The 27652-nt window shown below is 39.5% G+C and overlaps 3 protein-coding genes across 7 annotated transcripts in view; 2 read left to right on the top strand and 1 right to left on the bottom strand.

The window, feature by feature from the left end:
- The window catches only part of tcf12 (transcription factor 12), a 53302-nt gene extending 44322 nt beyond the window's left edge, over window positions 1–8980 (bottom strand). For all 3 annotated transcript variants that reach the window (XM_077591541.1, XM_077591551.1, XM_077591579.1), the window contains exons 1-4: window positions 8808–8980; window positions 6870–6958; window positions 6661–6733; window positions 1904–1977 (exon numbers count right to left, since the gene is read on the bottom strand). In XM_077591541.1, the coding sequence (XP_077447667.1) occupies window positions 1904–1977; window positions 6661–6733; window positions 6870–6941 (219 nt within the window). In that variant the 5' untranslated portion in view covers window positions 6942–6958; window positions 8808–8980. The remainder of the gene's footprint in view (window positions 1–1903; window positions 1978–6660; window positions 6734–6869; window positions 6959–8807) is intronic.
- A 5013-nt stretch (window positions 8981–13993) lies between these two features.
- znf280d (zinc finger protein 280D) lies at window positions 13994–22321 on the top strand. Of its 3 annotated transcripts, XM_077594253.1 has the most exons (21): window positions 14002–14156; window positions 14502–14532; window positions 15390–15449; window positions 15546–15664; window positions 15832–16040; window positions 16536–16632; window positions 16740–16955; window positions 17040–17108; window positions 17219–17316; window positions 17385–17578; window positions 18428–18585; window positions 18675–18775; window positions 18856–19002; window positions 19422–19556; window positions 19641–19870; window positions 20118–20258; window positions 20337–20405; window positions 20712–20827; window positions 20903–20924; window positions 21012–21177; window positions 21567–22321. In XM_077594253.1, exons 4-21 carry the CDS (start codon window positions 15553–15555, stop codon window positions 21882–21884), a joined length of 2598 nt encoding a protein of 865 aa, XP_077450379.1. In that variant the 5' UTR covers window positions 14002–14156; window positions 14502–14532; window positions 15390–15449; window positions 15546–15552; the 3' UTR covers window positions 21885–22321. The 3 variants fall into 3 exon arrangements, with proteins under 3 accessions (XP_077450369.1, XP_077450379.1, XP_077450362.1); XM_077594236.1 differs by lacking the exon at window positions 15390–15449; XM_077594243.1 differs by lacking the exons at window positions 14502–14532; window positions 15390–15449 and having other exon boundaries at window positions 13994–14156.
- A 916-nt stretch (window positions 22322–23237) lies between these two features.
- mns1 (meiosis-specific nuclear structural 1) lies at window positions 23238–27576 on the top strand. The gene is made up of 11 exons (XM_077588550.1): window positions 23238–23342; window positions 23433–23479; window positions 24260–24469; window positions 24635–24762; window positions 24846–24948; window positions 25064–25293; window positions 25895–26111; window positions 26198–26305; window positions 26653–26910; window positions 26977–27102; window positions 27201–27576. The coding sequence occupies exons 2-11, from the start codon at window positions 23477–23479 to the stop codon at window positions 27306–27308; spliced, it is 1491 nt and encodes a 496-aa protein (XP_077444676.1). The 5' UTR covers window positions 23238–23342; window positions 23433–23476; the 3' UTR covers window positions 27309–27576.
- The last annotated feature ends 76 nt before the right edge of the window (window positions 27577–27652 follow it).

Below are 27652 nucleotides of genomic sequence, written 5' to 3'. Positions count from 1 at the left end.
TATCAACAAGAATGCGTACTATATTGTCGATTTGCCACTTGAGACTGAAATAACAATTCGGGTGTAGTTTTTCTTCCAGGCTATTTAAAACAAATTCAGAATCAGTGTCAACTGACTATGCAGCTGTGTTTGAGCACACGTGCGTGTGTTTGTGTGCGCATCTTCTGATGGCATAAACAGCTGTCTGCTGGCTGATGCTTCGCCTTGCAATGTCACAAACATTCATTTATATGCACCCGGAGCACATATATCCACAGCGTCTCTGTCTTACAATTCAAATCAAGCTGCCAGTGTTACCACTGCCTGTAGATGTTCATTCGGGAAGGGCACGGAGGAATAAACAAGGCACCACAGCTAGAGTTGTGCTGACATTTAACTGAATTCTGATGGAAAGTGACAGGAGATTGACATTAAATGAAATTCATGCAGGACATCGAGAACGACCGGTGTGCGACGGGCAGACCAACAGTGAGAGAGCTGTTCACACATCTCAGTTTTATTTAGTTGTTTGCTCCTCTTATGAACTCCAGCGAGCCCCTGCACCCTTGAAACTGAGGTTCTTGAGCACACAACTAGAAGTGGTTAAAAATCAGAAATTTGAGTTATTAAAGGGGGAGCATATGTTTAAACGAGTGTACTTATTATTACGGGCATGTAATCAACTCATATTTACGCAAGACATTCTACAAGCACAGTGGATCCCATTTCCGGGTTTGGTTACGTGACATCCATAATGACCCCCATCCCCCCCTCCCCCTTAATAGCTGTTGACGGCAGAGGGCAGTATTGGACAGAATTGGGGTGATTTTAAATTGAAGAATTTATTATCCCATCAACGTCCGAATGAGGCATGATTTCGCTAAGTTCAGGATCGTAGCATTCAACTGCTTAATATATGAATTATTGATCTAATGTAATTATGATATTAAGAATAATCACTCAAATTTGGAAAGATTGTAATAAAACTTTGATTTTGTATGTCAAATATATTACAACATTATTTTCAATAACAAGCTTAATTGATCATGGCAAAAGCCATCTGTTTTTTTATGAGGTTTTTCTTAAGGTTATACCCTGATTTTAAATAACTAATATTAAGCCTTTATAGGGCAAAATATTATTTTTAGTAATTTAAAGAAAATTTAACTTAACCCACAAAAATCTGGGGTCCACATATCTAGACATCATGTTTTGGGGCAATTAAGGGACAATATTAAAATTTGGTATACAAATGTGGCCTACTAAATGTCAGCTGATTTAGGCAAAAGGCAGACTACACCCGAAAATGGTCGCGAGGGCGTGCACATAGACAGACAACCATTCGCACCCACAATGACCTCACAGCGGAGTGGAAATTGATCCCGTGTCCCTTCGCCAAAGTAAGCCGACTACACCGCTACACAATAAGTGAACCCCTAGACAGGATCATATAAATCACACAATTGCAAGGCTAGAAGAAGTAGCCCACATTTGAGCTGTGTCTTAGGGCCCATATTTCAACATAAAGCCCAGGTGCGTGTCGGTATTCTGGTAGAATAGCATGTTTGGCCACTGCACCACATGATTCAGCACAATAACAGTTTGACGCGAGCATTTTGCGTTATAGCACCCCCCCTTCCCAAGACTGCAAATCGCAGAGCTCTTGAAAAAGGAAACAGTCATTGCTCTGTTGCTTAAACTACTTTGATAAATACATAATACTAGATGTTTCTTTGTCAACTTTTTAAATAAGATAACCAGCAATCGTGGGAACTTCATCCAAGTGTCGCCCTCAAAGGATAACAAAACGTGTGTATTACAGGTCATTCGCTGGTCAATGTAGCACATCCGCTTTAAAACTGTTAAATAATGTGCTATAGAGCAGAAAGGGCATTCGGAGGCGTTGAGGTGTGGGTTATCTTACCCGGGAGGGTTCATACGAAGGACTGGACTCGCCACCTGCGGCCCAAGATGCTTGGTTAGTCCGCTCATCGATACCTGTCAAGGGAGGACAAACAAAATTCAGTCAACAAGTCAAGATGAGTCATGTGCTCCAATGTGCATATGGCTAATTCCTACACAACATCTACCTGCAGTACTTACACTGAATCTACACTGGTTCAACATTCATTAGTTTTCCCATAAATATAGTTTAATGATCTTTTTTTTCAGAAATATGCTGTTTGGTTACATATACGATCCTACGACACCATTCAACGACAATAAAAAAATTCACGTGTCCAATTCAACAACGAATTTTGCATTTCCAGGAGCCGCTAGCTAAATAATAACTCAGAAAGCAGAGCGCTGAAATACTCAAATCTATTCAAAACGAAAGTAAACTTTCTATATTTCAAAGTCAACCACAAATAAAACCAAGAACTGCCACAAAAATTGCAGAGGTAGACCATCTGGCATATATATTGAAACATTTATCTGATTTCTGACAATTGGATTTGGGTGATACAGTCGGTATAATGTGTTTGATTGTTTGTGCTGCTTGAGGCAATATTGTGCCCGGTAACAGCAGAGGTGGGGGAGAGAATCAACATTCTCCAGTTTATTGATTGTCCCTGATGTTCTTTGTTGTACCTCACAAAATGTAATATAATTGTTTTGTCCCCACATACAAAAATGCCTAATAAATCATAGATGTGCAAAAGCAATACGAGACCCGGCAAGCACAGAAAAATGTATATGAAACCGTACTCGTTCATGAAATGCTGTTGGAACAAAGAAATGAAACCAAATATGTGCAGCAATTCAACAGAAATATGGAAATTGACATAAGACTTCATGAAGCACTTATTGAACTAACTGGCTGCCATTGACACCGCTAGATGTCCAATCCAATTTGAGTGCAGGGCTAGCAACAAACTTTCGAATAATGGAGGAGTAGCAATTTTAATTTGAAAAAGATGAACAAAGTAAGCGGGCGCTTGAGACCTCCCTCTTGGTGGTTCAAAAATTAATATAATTATAATTGAGACCTGCCATACCAACTTCACTTAAATACCAAATGTCAATATCAAAAGCAAAATAACCCAAAATTAAACCTCCACATGTTTGGATGCCTTTTTTTGAAAGGACAATAATAGTGATTTCTCTGATAAAGAATTAACACTGATATTAAGTATGGTATTATCAATTTAATTACATACTAATCGGAAAAGACAATCATTTGCAACCATTCACTCACACTTCCTATTTTCAGCATTTTTAGCATTCCATTCATCCGTAGGAAGAGCCAATGCCCCTATAAACCGGCATCATCAACACAACTGGAAAGTAGAGGCGATGAATCACTGTCAAAGACCCTGGGAATAAACTGTATTTTTTTTCCCAATCCATCTTTCTTTAGCGTGTCGTGCCGGTTACGCTTTGCTTCAATTATCTTGCTATGCCCAGCTGAGATGCAATAGTCCAAACTCATTCCAGGCAATTTCCACACCTCTGTCTGCACACTCCCTTGCCTTATGTTCACAATCACTTATGTAGGCGCTTCTTCTCTCTTTGAGGATCACAAACACGGGCGGACAAACCGGAGGCTGGCCGCAGGAGGGACGCACTCGCAGACGGCCAGATATGCTTTGGAGCTTCAGCACTTTATTTTGTCATCACATTTTTCTGCAGGAACTACTATTTTACAATAATAACTCATGCAAGCTGTGCTGATACATTGAAACCTGTAATTTGGCAGTGGGGATAATTTAGCACTGACTCCCATTGCAGCAAAATCGAAATCTAATTTCATCAACAAAAAAACCTGTTGAATGTTTAGAATGTATGTTTTAATTGGAAAATTGTGCTGACCAATATACAGTGGTACCTCGACCTACGATCAGCTCTACCTACGACATGCTCGAGGTACAATGAAAATTTCGATCGAATAATTCGCCCAAGATACGATCAAAATTTCGAGATGCGACCAAGCCAGGTGGCCATGACATGAGAGGCTGTTTATCATTGTAGCGCACTGTCTTTTTGCCGCATCTCTTTCGTGTATAACAGATATATACGAGAACTGAACGGTTTCTTCACACGAGTTTCTCCTACACATGGACCAGAAAACGCACAACGCGCATGCGCGGGCAAAAAGAGGGCTTTCTGGGTAATGAAGTATAATCGTGCACGCAACACCGATAGGCAATGGAACCCTTTCTCAGAATAAAACTTCATTACCCACAATCAATACGTGGGTAGGCTGAGCTGTTGCATTTCCTGTTTTCCTTCCTTAGCCTGTTAGCTCCCGCGATCGCTCATTCAAGACTACTTCTCGTTGGCAAGTGGTCGTGCGTTATCCTATTGTGAGGACATTTGTGTGCATCATTTTCAGAATATTTTGAAGGGAATACAACAGCAAACAGCCCATCGATCACGAATGTGAGGGTGGAGGCGTGGCAAACAGCTAACCCGGAGAACGAAGGTAAAAAAAAAAAAAATTAAAAGAAAATTTGAATTCAGTTTTGTGTAAATTTACATTAAACGTATGTTTGAGTGTGTCTGTATATATTAATCCAAGTTAATTTATATTTGTTTGTTCGGTTATGAGTGCGTTGTCGTGGAAAGTCCCCCCGAGGATTCACTAATACCAAGTACCAATACTTGATAACACCATTACGTTTAGCAATTGTGATGTAACTGTGGTTTTTTTATGCAATTTTGTTCCAAATCAAACTTTCACTTTAAATTTTAACACACGCACCGGCAAACTCTACAATGTCTGAAAACACCAAGCCAAGAATAACCCAGTATACGGCCTTACGTTTGAAAAGACATATTCGGTGACATACCAATGAATTGTACGGTGGTGATTTTTGGGGTGTTCAGTTTTGAAGATTCCACCATGTTCTGGCATAATAATCCTTACGTTGCATATTCTCGCTTGAGAAGTCAAATTTGGAACGCTGAAAATAAGCTTGAGATATTCATCAATATAAAATTCTTGCTATTCCGACTGCAAATTGGAGATTTCTCTCTTAGCCTGTTATGTGACATCAGAGAGGGGGAGGGCAAACCTCTCGCCAAAAACGTGCACGCACACACACACACACACGCATAGCATTCACATAGCTTGTCGCTCATCTGTTGTCGAACAATTCACCTCCTGCTTGTTGCACAAGCAAGCAGTATGCAGCTCAAAATGTTCAAAGGTAAGTAAGCACGTGGTGCAGGCAAACTGTATTCAAGGAATACAGACAGCCTCTTTGTTTGACATTATTTTAGAGGGAATCCTCTCGTTTCATCTCTTTCAAAGATTTGTTTCCACTCTGGATTTTTTCATTCAAATCAGGGATTTCTACATGTAGCGTTTCATAAAAGAGGAGCAAACGGATGTTCTTTTCTAAGGAGGGACAAGGTGTTCTAAAAAATCAACCTCCCATTTCACTTCATGGATGACAGCTACGCTCTCCCGCTTTTGTCTTTTTTTTCCCACTTCTACTCGATGTGTGTCTTTCATTTCCCAGATAACTGAGGACAACAAGGCTTTGTGGGCACACACAAAACCTGCTCTCAGAAAACAGAATGCTGGTTTTGTTGACTTTCTCTTCTGGCGTCACACAATAGGAGCGCTTTGGTTTAATGTCCTCTCGCATTCACGGTGAGGAAATGAAATCTGACCTTTGTTTATTCAAAACAAACCACATACTCTTGTTTTTCAGTTAAGTTGCTCTAAAATCACCTGAGCTGTTATTACCAGCGGATAAATGATTTTTTTGTCCTTTGACATTCATTCATTTTCTGAAGCGCTTAGCCTCACAAGGGTCACGGGGGGTGCTGGCGCCTATCCCAGCGGACTACGGGCACCAGGCGGAAGACACCCTGAATTGGTGGAAAGCCAATTGCAGGTCTTTTGACATAATCTGATTAATTGAAACACCATAATCTTGATTAATAAGTAGATTTTGTGCTTTTTTATGTTTTGATTAAGTGTGGTGCCTTAATGCAAAAGATATCAAATGTGCTCTTTAAAAAATGAGCGCAATCGTCTTTAATGTTTATAGGACTGCAAAATAAGATGCTAGTGAGTGTTGATATTATACTAGTGGACCAAAAGGCTAAGGCACAAAGCTAAGTAGTTATTTTCAAAACACAAGCTGTAATTGTCTTGGTTTTATTCTTAGTTTGATACTTTTGGCACTTGAAAAAATATCATGTTTTTGAACAAAATAAAAACTTTTTATTCTTCTTCTGAACCGCTTAGCCAATCCCAGCAAACTATAGGCGGAAGGAAATGGTAGCCAGCCAATTGAAAATAAAAACACATTTTAACACAGAATATTTAGTGAGAGCAAAAACCTATTTTGCTACAATGACACTTCAAGGAAAAAAAAATACTGGGATCGTGAAAACTTAACCATGATATGTCAAAGATTCACTGTACCCGCCTACCTATCCAAGCCAATCTATCACTACCCAGATGGGGGCATGACATCATTTTTCACCTCAATCGCTCTCTTCCTCCGCCTATGTTACGCCCGCCCAATATTTTTTTTCTGATCTGCAAACAAGCTGGCTTCTGTGAATAAAACAGGATTCAATTCAAACTTGGGGTTGATGCATTCGCTTTGGAATTAAATTCAAGCAATTCAAGATCAATTTCAAGCTCTCCCAGTGCTTGACAGCCTGCATTTATGAGACATATACTGCACAGCAATTCATACCAGTGATGAGTCCTACCTGATGCACTAAACCGGCTGCTTCCAAGTGTCGTTGGTCTGTTTTTGGCTCCATTGACAGGTGGAGAGAACATCTGAGAAAATGAAGGTGGACTAAATGAAACAGAAATCAACACGCGCGCCAGACTTCTGAGTGCGGCAATTCAGAAGCAAGATGAAAATCAGAGATCCCAATCAATGAGATATGCTGGGCTGGAAAGTTTGGCCTACCGCACTAAAATCCAGGAGGTCACTTAATTCCTTGTCTGTTCCGAGAGCGGCATTCCGCTGCTGAGGATTCATCGTGTCGAGCTTGAAACCTGGAGGGAACAAACAAAACAAAAATCTTCGGTGCTAAGTCCTAGTAGCAAGCGGGAGACAGGGGAGTTGCTTCCGCTTGTAAGTTTCAGTGTGGATTTTCACATTTTTATGAACTAAAATAATAATTAAAAAATTAAAAATCCGAAAATACAAAAAAAATGACGCCCGTAGTGTAGTGGTTTACTCGCCTGACTTTGGTGCGGGCAGGCGCGGGCTCAATTTCCGCATTTCCTGATTGGGAGTACGGATGCTCGTTTGTCTCTCTGTGTGCCCTATGACTGACTGGCGACCAGTCTAGGGTGTAGTTTTCCTTTCACCCGAAGGATGAAAGAAGCAACCCCCACAACTCTTTTGAACACACGTGTCAAAGTGGCGGCCCAGGGGCCAAGTCTGGCCCGCCGCATCATTTTGTGTGGCCCGGGAAAGTAAATCATGAGTGCCGACTTTCTGTTTTAGGATCAAATTAAAAGTAGAGTATAGATGTATATTTATTTTCCTGATTTTGCCCCTTTTAAATAAATAATTGTATTTTTTTTAATCATTTTTTCTGTGTTTTTAGTTCAAAAATTATTTTATAAAATCTAAAAATATATTTAAAAAAGCTAAAATAAACATTGTTTTACATCTATAAGAAAACGGAATATTCAGGGATTTTAATCCAGTTCTTTTAATCCATTCATTAAAAAAATCTAAATATTATTTCTAAAATGGTCCGGCCCACATGAAATCGAGTTGACGTTAACGCGGCCCGCGAACCAACCCGGGTCTGATACCCCTGCATTTAAGGATGGGCGGTATGGAAGATGAATGAATGAATGATTTTTTTTTTAAATCCCCAGAAAAAAATCTGTGATGTAGTGAAGCAGCGATAACTGAAGCGCGAAGTAGCGAGGTGTCTCTGTAGTGAAATTGAGAATGCCTCAACCACAAATTTTCTATTGTTTTGTAGTTCCACTCAGAGACCAACAGGTGCACATTTTTGCAGGGCATGGATGTGGTGGAAACAGACAATTTTCAGGATTGTTACAAATTCCCTCAAGAACATTTATTACATTGTCCTATAAAAATACACTAGGTTATATCATGCACACATTATAGAATATTGCCATTAGAATTTACTTGCGTTAACACATACTGGTCAACAATAATTCTAGCAGGGTCAAATTGATCCGGAGTTGCCTCCATGTTCACAGTCTTTGCAGAACATGTAAAAGCCAATTCGATTTTTAAAAATAGTTATGGTCCCATTCGGAAATATCATGACATTAGAGGATAAAAAGGTCTTTCTAAAGCTGTTTGTGGGTGCAAAATAAGAGTCATCCTCACTGCATTGGTCAAATTGAATGAACAAGAAGAACAGTGGTGTGTTATAAGAAGTAAACAGACCATTAATGCACATCCAAATAAATTCTCCATGTTAATTAAAGAGGACAGGACGTGCATCAGCCGCAGCAGCAGCATCGCGTCCCAACATGTCACACTTCATGCTGCCCCAGAGACAAAATATTTCAACACAAAGTGTGTTTATTCGGCCAAGTCCTTTATAAAGGACAACTCTAAGGTTACAAGCAAGTAAAATAGCTAAGTTGCTATCGTTAGCCTCAATTACAGTGTGACTTCACTGGGATTGCAGGGAACGATCGAGCGAGCTAGCAGACTGTCAGAGCGCTTTTCGGAATATTTCATACACAGACGGGATATAAAAAATCCATGTTGTTAAAATATACAGACAGGAAGGAATGCGTGACAAAGTGGCAGGAAAATACAAAATACAATTATAATACTCGTCAACTCTTAACTTCTTTTACAGGTCCGAACCCATTTTGCCCCCCGCCCCCGATATCTTACCTTTATTCCGAATAAATTGCCGACTAGGGTGATCTGATGAAGACTCCCTTTCTCAGGTACGCCTATATGCACGTAAAATATGCCTTAAAACGGCAAAGGCAGTGAGAATAAGCTCTATTTGTACCACTTAGAGTTTCCCTTGGGCAGACATTTTTGCTGTGCGAGTGCCTCACCACCAAGATGACATGGGGTTAGTGTATCCCTCCGCCACGCACAGTGACACGGTGCTCCCTCTCTCAGCGGGAGATGCTGCTCCTGGTAGCGGGCTTCGACGCACATAATCTCGGTTTAATCATCTCCGGAGCCACGCCTGCAAGATGGAGGGTTGATTGGTTGCTCATTTCTCGACTTTATGCAATGTTAAATCCAGTGTTGGGAAGTATACTGAAATTCGACTACTTTAGTATTATATTACTCAAATGGCATTTTAAGGTTCGCGGGGGGTGCTAGAGCCTAACATTTAAGAATAGATATACTTTTTAAAAATAATCGCTGCTTTGTCAAAAAAAGGTCTGTTCTTTTTTTAAACCAACAAAATTACATTTCAAATAATCCAGTCTCAAAATACAGGAAATAACACATGCTGTATTTTTCCAAAATGTAACTTACAAAAGTGTTTTCTGAATAAATGCAATTTAAGACTTTATGGACCTGGTGACCACTTTTAGACATTTTTTTTTATTAAAAAAAAGATAAATATACATATATATAAATTCTTGCCATCCCAATATGTGGACATCACATTTTTAATCTTGTAGGTCACACTCCTGTTTACTTACATGACCCTCAATATGGTGTCCACTTATTTACTAAATTCTCATCTCATCTCATTTTCTGAACCGCTTTATCCTCATTAAGGTCGCGGGGGGTGCTGGAGCCAATCCCAGCCTTCGCTGGGCCACAGGCGGGGACACCCTGAATCGGCGGCCAGACGATCACAGGGCACAAGGAGACGGACAACAATGCACACTCACACCCATACCTAGGGGCAATTTAGAGTTTCCAATCAGCCTATCATGCATGTTTTTGGGAATGTGGGAGGAAACCCGGAGTACCCGGAGGAAATCCACGCAGGCCCAGGGAGAACATGCAAACTCCACACTGGTGGACGTAATCTGGAGTTGAACCCAGGACCAGAGAGGCCGAAGTGCTAATCACTCGTTCCACTGGGCCGCCTATTTGCTAAATTTTCAATTGTAAATAAGCTTTTTGATAATACTTTCTTGATATTGTGAAAACGTTTTTATCACAGAAATATTTTATTAGCAATAATTATGCCCTGCAGGGCCTGTTTTTGCTATGGGCAATGTGGGCTTTATTATGATTATATTCAATATTTTAAATATTTGTATTATTTTTTATTTGTTTTATTCTATTTTTGTGGTTCGGGGTTTGTGCATTTTATATGCTAGCCAATCCTGTCTAAGGATAAGTTTTGAGCGTTCAATCATCCTGTTTATGGGATGTAGCGAGGAAACTGGAGTACCCAAAGAAAACCCACACAAGGTCCAAAATGGGGCCGTTAATGTAAGAATAGACCCTAATATAATATAATCTACTTAATTCCAAAAATGTATTCTTCAAGAATAATTCATCGATATTTTTAAAGATATCTGTTTAACATTGTAGTATTTATTTTTGTATCTGTTTATGTATATAGGTATTCATTTAATTGTCCTCTAGGCAACCACCCTCAAACTGGTTAGGGTACATCGCATTTGACTAACAATGGAGTGTGATTATGCCTAATTAAATTGTACCCCACAAAAAAGCAATTTGATCGCTTCTGTTGTTTTTAGGAAGGTTAAAGTAGAAAACAACCTGGAGGCCAATTCCCACACATATAAGCGTTAAAGACACAACAGGGTGCTACATTATGGTCCGTGTCAGTGTTGAACAAAGCAGAATGCAAGTTTGTCTTTTTGGGAAAGTTTTCAGCAACAACGCTCAGCAGCATAGTAATTTTATTATTTTTCAAATGGAATGTGTTTTTGTTTTTGTTTTTTTTCCCTCCGAAGCAGTCATTCTGACACATCGCATGGCACGAAATGTTTGGGACTACTTTTCCTTCCGCGCTGGCGAGAAACCAGACCAGAGGACTGCAGTCAAATCAGTTGCGTTTGCTTTGGCTGAAAGCTCCTCATCGGTGCTGATTAGTGCTATTCAGAAATGGCAAAAGTACACGCCATCTGTACTTGTAGTTCAATAAAAGCACAGATTATGTTTCAAGGGGGAAAAGTGCAGAGAAGAAATACTTGGGCACTTTAAGAGAATAGTTTGAGTCTCTCTGTGACCAGCCTCGTTACTCAAAGCATCCATTGTTCCATAATTTTTCCTAATGTATTGCTCTTTGCACTTTTAGATTGTTTGATAGTTTTAAAAGGGTGGCTCGGAAGACGAGTGGGTAGTATGTCTCCCCCATACTTCTAGGGTCGTGGGTTCGATTCCAGGTCGATCCCCAGGTGTGGAGTTTGCATCTTCTCCGCGGGCTTGCGTGGGTTTTCTCTGGGTACTCCGGTTTCCTCGCAAAAACCCAAAAACATGCATGGTTGAACGCTGTAAAGTTTACAGTGTTCAACCAACCATGCATGTTTTTGTGGAATGTGGGAGGAAACCGGAGTACCCGGAGAAACCCCACGCTCTGTAAACTTTACAGTGTTCAAGCATGCATGTTTTGGGGGAATGTGGGAGGAAACCGAAGTACCCGGAGAAAACCCACGAACTGTAAAGTTTACAGTGTTCAACCATGCATGTTTTTGGGAATGTGGGAGGAAACTGGAGTACCTGGTGAAAACCCATACAGACCTGGGGAGAACATGCAGTCCACAGTGTAAACTGCCCCTAGGGTGAGCATGAATGGTTGTCCGTCTCCTTGTGCCACTAATTCAGGGTGTCCCCTGACTGGTGCCAAGTCCAAGTTAGCTGGGATAGGCTCCAGCACCCCCCGCGTCCCTCGTGAGGATAAATGGTACAGAAAAATGACATTGAAAGAAATTGAAGATAAGGTGTTACACTTTGCTTATATAAGTCCTGCCAAGAAAGAAAAAAAATCAACCGACTGGAGAAAATACAGGTTTGCAAGCAATCTATCTGGCTTATCAGGTTGCAAAAATTGGGTGTGCTTAGATATTCACTAAGAATAAAATGTGAATAACAAAAATACATACTGCATGCATGTAAGAAAACATGTGGTGACCTTTAAGGCAACCAATATAATTGTCCCTCTGGTCTTTAACAGATGTTTTACTGCATTGTTCCATTATACTAAAAGGAAAAGAGTAATCTTGTTACATCTTTGGATCTTTGGCTCTATCATCGCACACAGGAAACACAAAGTGGCCCGCAGCCAGAAATAAGACTTAATGACTTGAAGATGGTTTTGTGCGGACTAATGTTTGAAGTCATGAATGCCGATTTAGCTTTAGGCCTCATTAATCCCATTTTATTGATGATTGCATGCAAATTGACCTCTTGCTTGCACCGATTAATGAAATGTACTTCATTTGTGAGGCACTGTTTGACTTGGCAACATTTAGGAATGTAATTGCTCAAGAGCACGTCAGTCAAATGAGCAAATCAGACCTGGGGTCATATTGTCGCTGGGATGCTTTCACTTGGTATATATTTGCAGTTGTTTTGCATGCATGGCCAAAAAAAGCCCAACACCACCTGGAACAATAAAAAAAGGCAGCACGTTTAGTAATGTACAGTCTGTGCTGGACACTCACAATGCCAAGCAAAGGTGCTTAAAGATATAACGAGTAGTGTTAATTGAATAATGCTGAGGACTGATTTGCATCAAAACCAAGTGTGAGAGTCAGAATTAATTCGTTTTCACCCCTTTATTCTTATTTTAATTGAGCTGTGGAGAGTCAGAAGCTCACACTTAAGTAGTTTCTTAATTAATTTCTTGAAAGAAGTGGTAATTCTGAATTTTGTGAATTGCAATCGTACACTGGTGTACATATAGTGTGCCTAGGAAACGGACACTGAAAAGGGCACATAAAAACTAGAAATTTGAGTACACAATTGCTTCATACAAAAAGAAAACACTTTTTTTGAAAGTGAAGGCCATTTGTCATTCGCCTGAGGGAAAAAATAACATAAATTCAATGTTTAAGTTTAATATTAGACAATATTTTTAGGAATTTGTGATGATTTTAACAATTCTTGGTTTTATTCTCAGAAAAGATTGTGTCATATTTACTTGTACTTCCTGTCTGACAAATACAATCTGAAAAAGTACAATGGTATTGTAATGGTCAAAATAATCATTCTCAATCAGGTTGCCTGGGCACACTACTGTGCTTTGAGATGAATTTGAAATGATCCTTTTTCACTCAATGCAATTTTCCAAAAAATTATCTCAGCCTATCAACAATTCCAGACTGCCACCTGTTGGACAAATTTAGATAACCCAGCTACAACCAAATATTGAACATCTTAGGACTCTAGAATCTTAGAATAGGAGACCTTAAAATGAAGGGGGAAAAAAAATCTTCACTTAATCTCAGTCGTATTTAACCGACATTGCTAACTAGTCTGACATATTTTTGACAGTCCCCCAATAGAGTTCAATGTTGATGTTTTCAGGTGGTTTATTACACACTGGTGACGAAAACCGTAAAGTAAAACACGTACAACGAAGAAGATACATATTGTGCAATAAAATATAGTTATAAAAAATGTTTTTTCTAATACCTGCAATCTTAACATTATAATTTGCAATAGTAGATTATTTTTAAAAAAACTACAACAACATATTTACACAAATATAACAAAATATAGTTGTGATCGAGGGATCATTGCCCAGCCCTAATTCGAGTATTAGTTAGATTTTCCCCCTTAGTCTTGCATGGCTTACTAGTAGAACAATAACACCGAATTTATTAAAATAAATCTACTATTGAACATTTTGGTGCTGCAAGTAGTGTCCATAGGGGACACCTTACCTTACTCAAGTAAGGTTTAGTTTTATAGTAATAGGCAAAAAAACATTTATCGTCGGAAACAAATGTGCAGTCTGACAGTTACTCTACCCAGATTTACTGGCACTGTGCGTCAAAGTGAATCAAGGTAAATAATAATAATAAAAAATGGAAGAAGAAAAAACACAGGGTTCTTAAGAGCACATGGGGGGCGCTAGTAGATCTACTGTTTCCTCGTCAGTTCGATTGGGACTCGACTTGATTGGTCCAGTCTTTTATAGAGCGTTTCCGCCGCGCTTGACTCAGGCAGGGTACCGCTAGTGGTCGGGGGGTGGGATAAGTACAGTACCTGCAACCCACCGTCCACATCCAAGTATCGTTGTGGCACCCCGATTCAACATTTGAATGGGCTGGTGAAGAGGTAAGAAGAAAACTCTAAAACACCCATATAAGCTCGTCTGTACGATCCTGTCTATCCCAATGCACATTGGAGACAATGACAACAAGCTAATGCTAACTCCGGTTTGTCTTACGATGAGCAGCAAGTGATGAGGAAAAACTGAATCAAATCCTGCAAGTCCTTGAAGTCGAACCTTGTCTTGTCATGAGCACTCACCCTTGCAGCTAATTTTTTTGGAGAAAAGTGCAAAACACCCTCACGCCTTAGCATTAGCAGTGCTCGATGCAGCAGAACTAAACATTGTGGATAAACCCAAAACGTGTGCATTAGGTTAATCATTAATGCGTTTGTTGTTTTTGTGCACAGTGTCCCACGTGTAATGCTGACACACATAATTGTAAGTAAACACGTTTTAGTTTTTTTCTTGCTTCCAATTTGACAAGAAATGTACTCTGGTTTTGTGTAGGTTTTCCCTTGTACGGCGTCAATACCGCCGCCATCTTGGTTTGCGAGCTTTGTGTATTATTTGCGTATTTAATGGCAAGTTAACTTATTTTTTTATAATTTAAATACCTCATTAAGTGAGCATTTATTGTAATAATCTCAATTCCTGAACAAATTTATCCCCTTACGTTTTACAACAGTGGTGTCCAAACTGTGGCCCGCGGACCAACTGTGGCCCGCTCCCCTTTTTTTATTTCCCCGCAGCAAATGACGAAAATATCATTTAATATGTCCCACAAGAGAAGCTTAAATGCAGCCTACATTCTTTTGCACTAAATGGATCTTGACAATTAAAAAGTGACTAGTTCATATTCTTAATCGTCAGTCGGAATCCACACAATAACAGGGTAGAACATTGCGCAACACAAAAGTGTAAAATATTAGGATTTTTAACTTTTCTACTGAGGTAGCGGCTTTAATTTCAACTGGTGGGCCATTCCAGACTATTGGAGCACCAACTCTTTTTCAGTTCTCATTCATAAAAGACCATTTGTTTTACGTCTGTTCATGTCTTGGCCACCTGGCTTTCTCGCATCTCGAAATTTTTCTCGTATCTAGAGATAATTATTTACTCGAAATTTTCCTCGTATCTCGAACTGCTTGTATGTAGAGGTGCTCGTATGTAGAGGTACCACTGTAATAGCATATTAGAAAGTAAGACCATTTTAAAATGACATTTCAAGTGACAATTTGGCTAGTGTAGGAATAATTGATCAAGCCTTCTCAACCTCATCAAAAATCTTGCTGCAGCATGTGCAGGTTTTTAATATTCACCATGATGACCGAATGCAGCATAATGCAATATTAAAGGTGAGATGTAACAAACAAGGGGGAACAATCTTTCTAACTCATTTGGTGTTTTCATTAGAGTATTATGCGATGAAATGTTGTTTGTTTGCATTGTAGGTCCAAAATGTCTGAACTATTTATGGAATGTGAAGAAGAGGAGCTGGAGCCATGGCAGAGAGCAGCTCCAGAGGAGAAAGTGGAGGATGATGATGAGCCCATTTTTGTTGGAGTACTGGGTATGTACACACTTTGTGTGTGCATTATTGTGTAACTATTTTCATTTGTATGATGGAAGCTTGCACTGGTCATGGAGCATTTTCTGTATTTATATATCAATTTATTTTTCCTTTGCTGTCATTAGATAACCATTTGCGGTGCTTTTTAAAAAAACATGCTTTTCCAGAAAAAATGCAAAAAGAGGACCTGTCCATTGGTTCACTACGTCCAAAGGCCAATGTGGAAAAGCAAGTGGTCAATGCTGCTCCTGCTCCAGTGTCGGCCGTGGGCTCCTCATCTTTAATGTTGCCATTAAAAATAGCTGGAAATGCCGTCAGTGCTTCCAGAGCTAATCTCACAACCATTACTCCACAGCCTGTGATTGTCAACAATCAGGTAATGTCAGCGCTGCCAATCCAACAAATTAAATATCTATTGCCGTTGATGGCAACCAATGAGATACCGTATTTTTTGCATAAAGCCATATTTGTAACTAAAAAAAAGATGACTGAATCACGGCTTATATTTGCATACATTAGAATTGACATGCACGAAACTGCAAGGTGACAAAGACGAAACACCATAATGCAAGACAATGTGGCCGATACGGTCATTTATTTCAAAATAGAAAAAAGATAAAACTCTAAGCAAAATTTATTTTGATGTCTATGAATAAAATTCAAGAAAAAAAACCTATCTTGAATAAAACGTGAAAAAAGTCACATCCCAATAGTTGTTAAGGCTGATCGAAGGTCTTGCGGTCGATTATTAAAATATCCTTGATACCTGCGTAATGTGTATCTTAAGGGTATGGCTTATACGCGGAGGCGGTCAATATGCGAAAAAATACGGTAATTGTTATTGTGTAACTATAATCTGTTTTAATCCAAGGGTTTCATCGTAACACCTCAGTTAACCAGCAATAATGACTTGGTCGCCACTCTTGGGAAGCACTATCCTCCAGGGACGAAATTTACCATCATACCAAGTAAATTTGATTGATTCATTCATTTTCTGAACCACTTTATCCTCACAAGGGTCGCGGGGGGTGCTTGAGCAAAAACAGTATCTAACGGGGAAAATTGTGTATTTCAGCTGCTCAGCCACAACCGCTTATCCAGCATGTCACCCCGCTCACTCCGATACCTGGCGTCGTCCATCGGCCTCATGTTCAACAGATCCAAAACAATGTTGTGACATTGTCTAACGTGCAGAGCCCCACTGTGTATACCGCTAAACCTCAGCTGCTGCATGTCAGCCAACCTGCCACATCCTTGCAGACCATCTCCTTGCCAGTTAAAGCCAACAAAGGTACATTCTTGGGAGGCTAGATTCATATTTCTAGCACTTGGAAATCAGTGTTCTCAATTTCTCTTATTCTTGGGTGCCCCACAGAGACTGTGAAAAGGGTGAGGTCACCTAATCAGATAGACACAGCTGTTAAAAAATTTAAAGCTGACGTTGGTAGGTCTTTATGGTTTTAAGAACTTTTGTTGCCATATACAATGACCTACAAAGAACCCCTGCTTCTTGATGAAATCTAAGCAATTTTGTTTTTATAACTGTTCCTGTAGGACAAGCAAACACAACTGGTTCTTTGGAAAATGGTGAAGTCAAGAAAAAATGTCCACATTGTAATTCGGAGTTCATGCAGTTGAACCGTCATCTGGCTGTAAGTTTGTTTGTTTTCTGTCAATGTTTATGCCATGTGGATTTTAATGTGAAAATAACTTGCTTCAGAGTTGCAAGGCTAGAATTGAAAGTACGACTGTGACTCCACAAGCCGATAATGCTGTCGTGAATAAACGCATCATGTTGGTGTCTGAATTCTACTACGGCCGCTTTGAGGGCAATTGTCCTAATGCATCTGCGCCGAGGAGCAACATCACTTTCAAGTGTCAGAGCTGCTTGAAAGTTCTCAAGAGCAACATCAAGTAAGTTCATGTTCAACACAAAATCTTTTGGCATGGACTGACTTTAGGCTGCGTTAGCAAAAAAGTTTCTATGCTACTAGCTGAGCTTCAGAAACACCTTAATTTAATTTACTTTTTTTAACAACAAACTGCAACAAAGAAATGCCTGGCAGCCTAACACTATTTTTGTCTCTGTAGTTGCCAGTGAAATGGCAGGGAGGGCAAGAGTGTAGTGTCTCCAAGAGCAGGCTTATAGATTCAGGAAGGAGCTGGGCAAGGGTGTAGTTTCTCTGATTACAGACTTGGATACTTGTTGTCTTTCTCATCAACAACAACCTGCTATGACAGTGGTAGACTGTTTACACTTGTGGGCCAAAAGAAGAAAAATGTGCTAGTTTAGGTGGTGTCCAGACCATTTTTTTAATCAATGGAGGTAGAAATGCGTAAAAATAATAATAATAATAAAGCCTCTGTAAGCGGCTTTTAATGGGGAAGCACATCTGTACCTCAATTGCCTTCTCGGTGTTCAGGTCAAAGGTCATACCCATAAGTGATTTCCTTTAAAGAGCTGAGGTTGCAGAAAGTACACAGTGAAAAATTGAAATCACTTCATTAGGGCAGTTTATATAGCCACTGAAAAACTATCATTTAAAAGCACATTATTTACAAGCTGTTAAATTATTTCATTTTTTACGCTTTTCCTTTGTAACATATTTGGACATACATTAATGATTTAATTATGGCCTGGACTGGTCATTGGATCATTCGGCACACTTCCCGATGGATAGTTGTCTAAAATGGTCCCGGCCACTTTATGCACAGTGACAGAAATCAATACAATTAAGTGATGATTTTTGATTGACATTCCAGGTTCATGAACCACATGAAGCACCACCTAGAGCTGGAAAAGCAGAGCAATGAAAGCCTGGAGTCCCACACAACTTGCCAGCATTGCTACCGCCAGTACAATACTCCGTTCCAGCTCCAGTGCCATATCGAAAGCGCTCACAGTCCCATCGAATCTTCTAGTATGTCACATGGAGGCCTTGTCAGCTGACGTTCCACTTCTGTGCATAGCCTTGAGTGACAATCTTTACTTCGATTTCCTTATTTTTAGCCACTTGCAAGATATGTGAGCTTGCGTTCGAGTCTGAGCAAGTGCTCCTGGAGCATATGAAAGAAAACCATAAGCCTGGGGAGATGCCATATGTCTGTCAGGTCTGCTGCCTCTGAAACTGTCACATTACCTTAGTCACACGATGATATGGATTCAAATTTGTCTTTGGCCCCCCACATAGGTGTGCGACTACAGATCCTCTTTTTTCTCAGAAGTGGAGACACATTTCCGAAGTGTTCATATTAACACAAAAAACCTGCTGTGCCCTTTTTGTCTCAGAGTTCTGAGAAGTAGTCAGAGGTACATGGAACACTTCATGAAACATCAGGTAAGATGCTGCCTTTCAAATATGCTTAAAAAACTGATTTAAAGGTGTACTACTATTTACAGTGCAGTTTGGAAAAAAGAAATACTAATTCCTTTTTTTCCCCCGAATCAGCCGATCTTGATTCTTTTCATGTTTTTTTTTTAAATGTGTTTTTATGTTGTTGTTTTTACGACTGGTAGTTTGTATACAGTATATGTTTACAAATGTATATCGGCATTAAGTTTGAATGAAATACGAGAAATTTTCTTTTAAATGTATGTTGAGCTATACAGTTTTGGAACTATAGGACCCCCATTAAAAAAAATTAAAAAGTAACAAAAAAAACACATTAAGATATGTGCTTTTTTAATTAAAACTATTGAGAATTTGACATAGAATAAAACACTTTTACGTACAAATCCATTTTTTTTTTTTTGCAGAGAAAAGGCATTCACCGGTGTGGAAAATGTCGACTTAATTTCCTTACCTATAAAGACAGAGTGGACCACAAGGCACAGGTCCACAAGACTTTTAGAAAGCCTTTAGTTCTGGAGGGCCTCCCTGCAGGGACAAAGGTGTGATTCCACTCACCGCCACACATCCATTGTCCTGTAAAGTGTCGCTACCATATTGCTAAGTTATCTGTTTCATTTTTCCAGGTAACCATTCGAGCCTCGCTCAGTGGCAAAAAGAGCAGTCTTTCCAATTCATCGGATCAATCTTCTTTAATTTTCACTCCTGAAATGCTAAACAACAATGCAAAAACCAAAACAGCAGGCAGTGCTGGGAAATTCAAACGAAACAGCTCTGATGCTGGAAAAGCCAAGACAACTCTAAAGAAGAAAGAAAATTCGAATTCCAATTGTAACATGTCCCTCAAAGGCCTAAGGTTGGTTACCTGAAATGACCAAATTCACAAATCCAATTGCGTGTCACTATCATTGCAAATTGCAAATTTCAACCAATATGGCAGTTTGTTTTTATTAACGATAATGAATTGGAGTAGTATTTGAACTCCGCTATCAAAAAAAAACAATTGAATCTGATCACTAACACAAGTAGTTATAAAGTCATATGAAGAATGGGAAGATAGGCCAAGTTGTTCATTTTTTTTTTTCTTCTCCCCAACATTTCAGCATGAATAAAGGTCGTCACACCTGCATAGAGTGCAACCACAAAATCGATGATTTCTTTTCCCACTTCCTAATTTCCTCCGTTTGTGCCGCGTGCACTTATCGGACAAGTTGCAAAGTTGCTATTGGAAATCACATGATAAGGTATTTTTTTTAATATTATTATTTGAGGCACATGGTTTTGGTGGTATATGGTATTGACACGTTTTTGCCTCTGTTCAGATATCACAGCACCGTCAACAAGAGCAGATTTTCCAAAGCAGACCATAGGAAACATTCATCTGCATTAAAGTAGGTTACTTGAGTTGATACTATTGGTTGCTTCCTTATCATCTCACTCAGTTATTTACCTATACATTTGTCAAATGAAGTCCCACCTTAGGAAATGAATTGAGTTCATTGCCACTCTAGAGCGCTTTTATCTCGTATCAAAGCAAAAATGGGCAAAATCACAACTCGTGTCTCAAAAACCTCAAGTGGCCATTTGCCAATGTTTTATTTCTTGTTTGAATGTCGATAAGGGCTTATCTTATCATGCCACAAAAATATTTTCTAGGTTTTAAGATAACTGAAAATACTCTGACACTCTTTCTGTAGATTAACTCTGGTGTGTGTCAACTGTGAGCTCCTGGTAGATGCTTCAGGCGGCGACACAATGTGCAAACATTTGAGCGACAGACCGAACCACGTATGCAAAGTCATTGAGGAGAAAGGTAAGAATTTTTGAACTCGTTTCAGCATGTTTGTTGTTGCGTGTCGCTTAAGGGTTTTATTTCTTAACCCAACAGGTCTGAAAGGCCCAATTGGAGTGTGAGTAGCAAACCTTAAAGCATAATATGAAGCTTTACTTTTCAAAATTCAGAATATTTACTACCTCTGTTATTACTATCTATAAAGGCTAGACTCCAGTGACGCTATCCGAATGACGAGGAAGGAATTACTCCCCAAGCTGAAGGAGGCACAGAACGAAGGAGAAATTGCCTTCATGACACATGACAAAATGGTCATACTAAGCCCAGTACCAGTACAAATCAAAACAGAGAGGTCAGAAGGTTCTTCAAAGGTATGGTTGTTGTGGTGCATTCAGGAATTTAAGGACATTCATGAAACTTTATAATTATCCACATACAAAACACTAAAACCATGTCGTTCTAGGCTTTTGTCACATTTATTTCAATAGACATATCTCATCTCTTTTCTGAACCGCTTTAGGTCAATGGACATATGCTATCTGAAATTATAATCCCAATTCTATTTATTATATTGTGTCCAATCTACCGATAAATTTGCATACATGAATTAAGGGTAGAATCTTTTTATTTCGTTGTCTCGCTCAACTTTTTTTTTTCTTGCCTCCATGCTCAAAAAGACTAACAAGTGATGTCATCGGTCCTGGTACTCGATTGTTTTGGTGATTTCTCAATGATTCTCAATGGCATTTTTCTTCCGCAGGTCTTCACGGTTTTGAAATCTTCACCGATGGAAACATCCTTAAAACCTGTGAAAATTGAAAAGATTGAACACTTCTCCCCCGTGATTGTCGACGATTCTCCTGAAAAAAACACAATTCTGTCCTGCTCCTCAGCAGTGAAAGTGTCTTCAGGAGGTACGTCAGCACCGCCCCGTTTCTTAGCCGTTGAAGAGTCCTTAGAAGAGAATACAACGCGGTCCGGCTCCTCTCTTGCTTGCACGCTGGAAGACTTAGCAGATGTTAAACCACTTGAAGACTCCCTGACAAGGGTTTCCCCGATCCTATCCCTTACCGAGTAGCAAATTGCTGAACCAGCAATGCCAATCACAGACTCGTTGTATTCCTGAACCCGTTGAAGCGTTCTCCAGTTAATAATGGCAACATTTGTCTTGAACTTGACCATTAAATCATTCAGACTTCAAACCAGATGCATATTGTAGATATTACAATATTTCATGATAGTTGGATACATTTTGAATCATTGTATCTTATCAGTGAGCTCTCCGTTTCAACCATGGGTGTCTGCCCATCACATCTTTTATGTGCAAAATTGTTTATTTTTGATCTACTCAAACTGTTATACTGTTTATTACAGTATTTTAGATGTTGTGTACCAAGTTGGGCCAAAACGGAGAGGGATGTACAAAACTTTATTGATACTGTAAGATGTGTATATTGGGTAAAAGGTACCATGTTTTGTGTTTGACCCTAAAGTTTTAAACGGATGTTGAATGTGTACGTTGGTGCTTGTTTTTTTCCCCCACACATCAAGAACAGATTAAAGTCAACTCCCAAAGTAAAATTTTGAAAAAGCATGACGTCGGATTCGTAATTTGAGAATTGTATTAAACAATGCTGCTGTATTAGTACATTCTCATACAAATGGTTGACATTGGCCGTTTTGACTGGGAGAGGCTGTCTACCTAGTAAAAAATACCCCATAATAATGAGCCTTCACAGTCAGTTCTCCCAGTTAAAATGAATGGCAAACTAATTGTTATTAATAGCAGGCAGTCACTTTTTTTCTTCTTAAATTCTCTTTACATTGTCGTCATTGTCAATTATTATTGTATTTCTGTTCATATTTTTTGCGGGTATTTTTAATTTTATTAAAAATGGCGATTAAAAAAATATTTGTAACTGAGTAAAAAGGGGCAAAGCTTCCTTGTAATTTATCACTTGTTTTTGTGAAATATTGTAAAATGATATGGAAGTACACAGAAGTAAAAATACTAAAAGTGCAAAGAGATTACAACAGCAATGCATTGACGACTTAGGTCAACAAAATATGTTTGACATATACTAATTTTTTCAACATGGTTCACTTTTCTGCTACTTGTGTGTTTGGATGAATGTTGAGGCCAATTTTCAGGTGCAAGGTGGCCATTGCTGATGCGTCAATTCACCCTTAGATGGCGCTTGAACACTAACATGGAATTTAAGAAGTTGTTTTTTGGCTCAAATGGTAAACTAAATGCATAGCATGCACGAGAGTCTTATTAAAACTTTGTTCTCTAACATTGCAGGTTATCTAACAATTGGTCTCCGTTGTTGGATTAAATGTAATGTATACGTTTATGTACTCACGCACTAGCGTGCCGTGTGACATCCCGGATATGACGCAATAGCCAACGACCTTTCCTATTGGCTGAGGGCCAAACGCAGTTCCCTAGGAAACATCTTCAAACATTTGCTATCTGTGTGCCGAAACGTCGTTGACACGCTTCAAACAACTTTAAAGCTTTTACGCGGAGACGGTACTCACTCAAAAAGAAAGGATGCAATTTTTGAACCCCACTTGAAGCTAACTGTTTTAGTTGTTTGCTTGTTTTTATTGGTTTTCGAAGCCAATTCATCACGTGGAGAGCCGAGTTTCTCACCGCTGACAAACATGGTGTGTATGCATTTCGTAGCGAGGTAAAACTGTGACATTGTAATGTTCCCCTTTAGTTAACTGCTGCGTATATAGTAGTACTAATCGAAGAGGATGTCAATTAACTAATTAGCTACATTTGGCGGTGATAGACGTCCAACCCAGTTCAACTGGGAGGGGCTAACAGTCCAAATAGATTGGACGCCTTTCAACGTCAATGGCAATCAATGACGCTCTGTTTTGCCGCACTATTAATCCTTTCAGGTTCAATGGACACTGGATCTTTTCGACTTTATAAAGACACATTTTGGTTATTTTATATATATATATATATATATATATATATATATATATATATATATATATATATATATATATATATATATATATACATATATACATATATACATATATATATATATATATATATATATATATATATATATATATATATATATATATATATATATATATACATATATATATATATATATATATATATATATATATATATATATATATATATATATACATATATATGTGTGTATATATATGTATATGTATGTGTATATGTATATACGATATGATATGTGTAATATAAAATTCTTTTAAATCGGGAAGACTGAGTATGAATTCTCATTTTACCGTGCCATTGATGGGTCTGGAGGTCCAATCTAGGTTCACTGATTCACTCCCAGTCAAAATGGATGGAATTTTTAGCACCGTCACTGGCAGCCAATGGATTAAACTGACTATCAAGCATTTCAATTGACAGTGTGTTGTCTTTCCCATCGTGCAAAGAACCGTCAACTGACTCGCGGTCAGCGGAATCGGATGCTGGAACAGCGCCGTACCATGGAGGAGCTCAGGAATCAGGAGTCGGCTCGAGTGGACCGCGACCGGAAAATCTTGGCCGTCGTGAGGGATGAGGAGAACGTGGACAAGAAAAGGTTTTTGCGACAGGTGCAGGAAGAGCAAAAAGAGAGAGAGATGGAGAACGCCATCTTACAGGTGTGTTTTCCAACCTATCACTTTATATCGTCAGACTCGGGAACATAAATTAGATGCTTTCCGGTCACCGATGCAGTAGAGGTACATTCGTAAATCTGATGTAAGTTGCCCCATCTGCGTACAAATGTGATCACGTCTCACCATCATAAAGTAACCAACTTGCAGGCCGAGAAAGAGAAAATGATGAAGAACAAGGAAGTGGTGCAAGAGGAGAAACTAGCGAGAGAGTTGGCTCGCATCAACCATGAGAGGCAAAGAGAAGGCAAGATGAGGCAGTATGTTAGAGAAAACAGGTAGCGCATTATTCCGAGCGTGTTGCAAAACGATCCCAAAAGTGTCAACACTAAAACCTGACTTTGACTGAAATCTTTTACAGCATCGAGCTTCGGGAGCTGGAGTCCAAGTTGAAACTGGCCTACGTGAGCAAGGAGCAAGTGGCCCAGATGGCGGAGCATGAAGCTATCAAGTGTGAGATAATGGTGATCCCCTCATACGCACTTTCTTCCTCTCAGCGTCGTCAGTTGAATTGCGTCTCGGACAAGGTTTTGGCCGACGTGATCCCCTGTATTGTCCCCGTCTCCTCTCTGGCACCAGCGCCAAGAGGCGGAGCTTCACAACAGGATGAAGAGCAGGTACGACGAGGCCACCATGGAAGAGGAGCGGGTGGAGCAGAGGAAACAAGAGGAGCAGCTCCAGTACATACGGCAGCTCAACCAGCAGCTCATCGAGCGAGAGCACAAGAGACAAGTGGCCTACGACGACTTCCTCAAGGAAAAGCTGATGGTGGATGACATTGTGCGCAAGATTTACGAAGAGGATCAGACGTAAGTCGCGATCGTCACCTTGACACTTGGTTCACTGGTATGGAAAAGCGTTATCGTTGAAACGGTGAAAACACATTTGATAAATGCCAGAGAATTAGCTTAAATGGCCAAATTATTACCAAATATAAATAGTATCAGATTTTATTACTTTAGTTTTCACTTTTGTACTTTATATATATATATATATATATATTTTTAAATTATTTTCCATGTATCATACCTGTCAACCTCTGCCGATAACTGCCCTTATAAATGATTATGATTCCCCTTACAAACCCCCCAAAAACCTTACAAACACCGTACGACTCGTACGGTGTTTGTAAGTTTTTTTGGGGGTTTGTAAGGGGAATCATAATCATTTATAAGGGCAGTTATTGGCACAGGTTGACAGGTATGTTAAATGAGCACAGTTCTCTGCATGCTAGCATGTTAACCAGATCATGTCAAAGGCAAAATGATTGTCCCAAATCGTTTTTCTGTAGCGCAACCAACAGGTCAGGTCGGATGTAGACCTCGCTTTCTTTTAAACGTATCCGATTGGACAATGAGTTAAGAGTGCATGGAAGTGAGCACAGACTGATATCTTAATCCTGTGTTGAAGGGAGCGACAGAAGAAGCTGGAGAGGGTGCGCGCCACCCAAAAGCACATCGCCGACTTCAAGACGCAACGGGCTGAGTGGCAGCGTTTGGAGAACGAAAGGATGGAGGAGGAGAACAGGCGCCTCAGGGAATTTGTAGGCAGGCAGAAGAACATGAAGGCGGACTGGATGGCCAAATCCCGAGCGCGAGAAGATGCCATACAGGGCCTCAGAGATACGGTTGATATGACCAGACATATTCCTTTTTTTTGCTTTTAATTTGTCGCCGCCACCTAAAAAAACAAACGGCTATGATTCTCGTCCAGCTCGCTGAAAAAATGGCCGAGGAGAACCGACTTCGTGACGACATGGAGAGAATTCAACAGGCGCTTTGTCACGAGGAACAAGAAGAAGCTTTCAGGAAGAAAGACATTGTAAGAATATTCCTACTTTATTTCTCATCAACATTTATCTTGTGAAAACATGTCAAATATAATTTCGTTTCCAGTTCTTTTTTCATTTAAAAATATAAATAAGCAACAACACAAAAAAAACATCCCATATATTCGGTCCTCAAAGATGACGATTAACTCTAACAAATCAAAATGAGATATTAGCTTGTGCGCTAACCTGATTTACCTAGCCGATTAGTCGGCTAATCGCAAAACCAATTGCCAATTAGAACAGCTCCATTAGAAACTACTCCATTGGAATTTTTTTAAAGTACCGACTGACAGGATGTGGCAAAATTTCAAGATAAAAATGTTCTTCCGCCAAACAGGAAGAGATGGAGAAGAACATCAGGCAAAGGCTGATGCTGCAAAAGACCTGCGAGGAGCAAATGGCCATGAAGGAGGTGCGCCGGCAGGCGGAGAAAACCGAAGAGGCCAACTTCCGTAAACAGACCATGGAAAAGTTTGCGGAGGATGACCGCCTCGAGCAGATGAATGTCCAAAAGAGGCGCTTGAAGATTATGGAGCATAAACGGCAGGCGGAGAAGCAGATCGACGACAGGCGACTGCAGAATCAGGCCGACAAGGTAACAGATTTGCTGTCCGTTTTCACAAATATGGAAAGAAAACGTCCTGCTATCTCTCCGTTATAGGATATGAGGGCTAAAGAAGAGGCCTTAGAGCAGGAGAGGCAGGACGTGTGCAGACAAATTATCGAGGAGGAGAGACTGAAGCTTCTTCAGCGTCACGCCTCTCAACTTCTCGGACACTTACCAAAGGTAACGTGGCTGCAAAACACAGTTAGGACAAATATTTGTTAGGACAAATATTTGTTAGGACAAATTCTGTTCCTGAATGTCAATGTGTCTCGTTTTAGGGTTTGCTCCGTGAAGATGACCTGAAGCACTTTGATGAAGAGTTCAGGAAAAATTTCAAGATGACTGAGGGAGAGAATCCCGTCCCCAAGGCAGAGACAACCGATTGATTTTCAAATGATGGTTTTGCTATCTTTTTTGCTAACTTCACAACCATTACAATTAATTTGTCAGTTGTTGTTCTAGTTTAAACATATTTTTAATTATCTGGAAGCCAGCTGGACTTGTAAATTCAGAACACAGTTGGTCTCATACGCAATTTTTCTTTTTTTTTTTCAATCTTTCCAAAATATGTTGAAAAGCTCATTGACTATTTTTAATCATTTTGAAAATGATAATCTTTTCTTTTTTAATTAAATGTTTTTGATTTTTCTTGCATCTTAAGAGAATAGTTTCTATTAGGGCTGCCTTCAATGGCAGCGCTTTTTCAAAAATTCTGAAGTTAATGTCTCCA

This window comes from Stigmatopora argus, chromosome 2 (assembly GCF_051989625.1).
Source record: "Stigmatopora argus isolate UIUO_Sarg chromosome 2, RoL_Sarg_1.0, whole genome shotgun sequence".
NCBI lineage: Eukaryota > Metazoa > Chordata > Actinopteri > Syngnathiformes > Syngnathidae > Stigmatopora > Stigmatopora argus.
This window is presented reverse-complemented; position numbering and strand designations above follow the sequence as displayed.

Coding starts and splice junctions, on each gene's coding strand:
- mns1 (XM_077588550.1), top strand. Junction 26,306..26,652: donor CTTTCAGGAAGAAAGACATT/GTAAGAATATTC, acceptor TCCGCCAAACAG/GAAGAGATGGAGAAGAACAT. Junction 26,911..26,976: donor TGCAGAATCAGGCCGACAAG/GTAACAGATTTG, acceptor TCTCCGTTATAG/GATATGAGGGCTAAAGAAGA.
- znf280d (XM_077594243.1), top strand. CDS start 15,553: ATGTCTGAACTATTTATGGAATGTGAAGAAGAGGAGCTGGAGCCATGG. Junction 16,956..17,039: donor GCCAGTTAAAGCCAACAAAG/GTACATTCTTGG, acceptor GGTGCCCCACAG/AGACTGTGAAAAGGGTGAGG. Junction 17,109..17,218: donor AAAATTTAAAGCTGACGTTG/GTAGGTCTTTAT, acceptor CTGTTCCTGTAG/GACAAGCAAACACAACTGGT.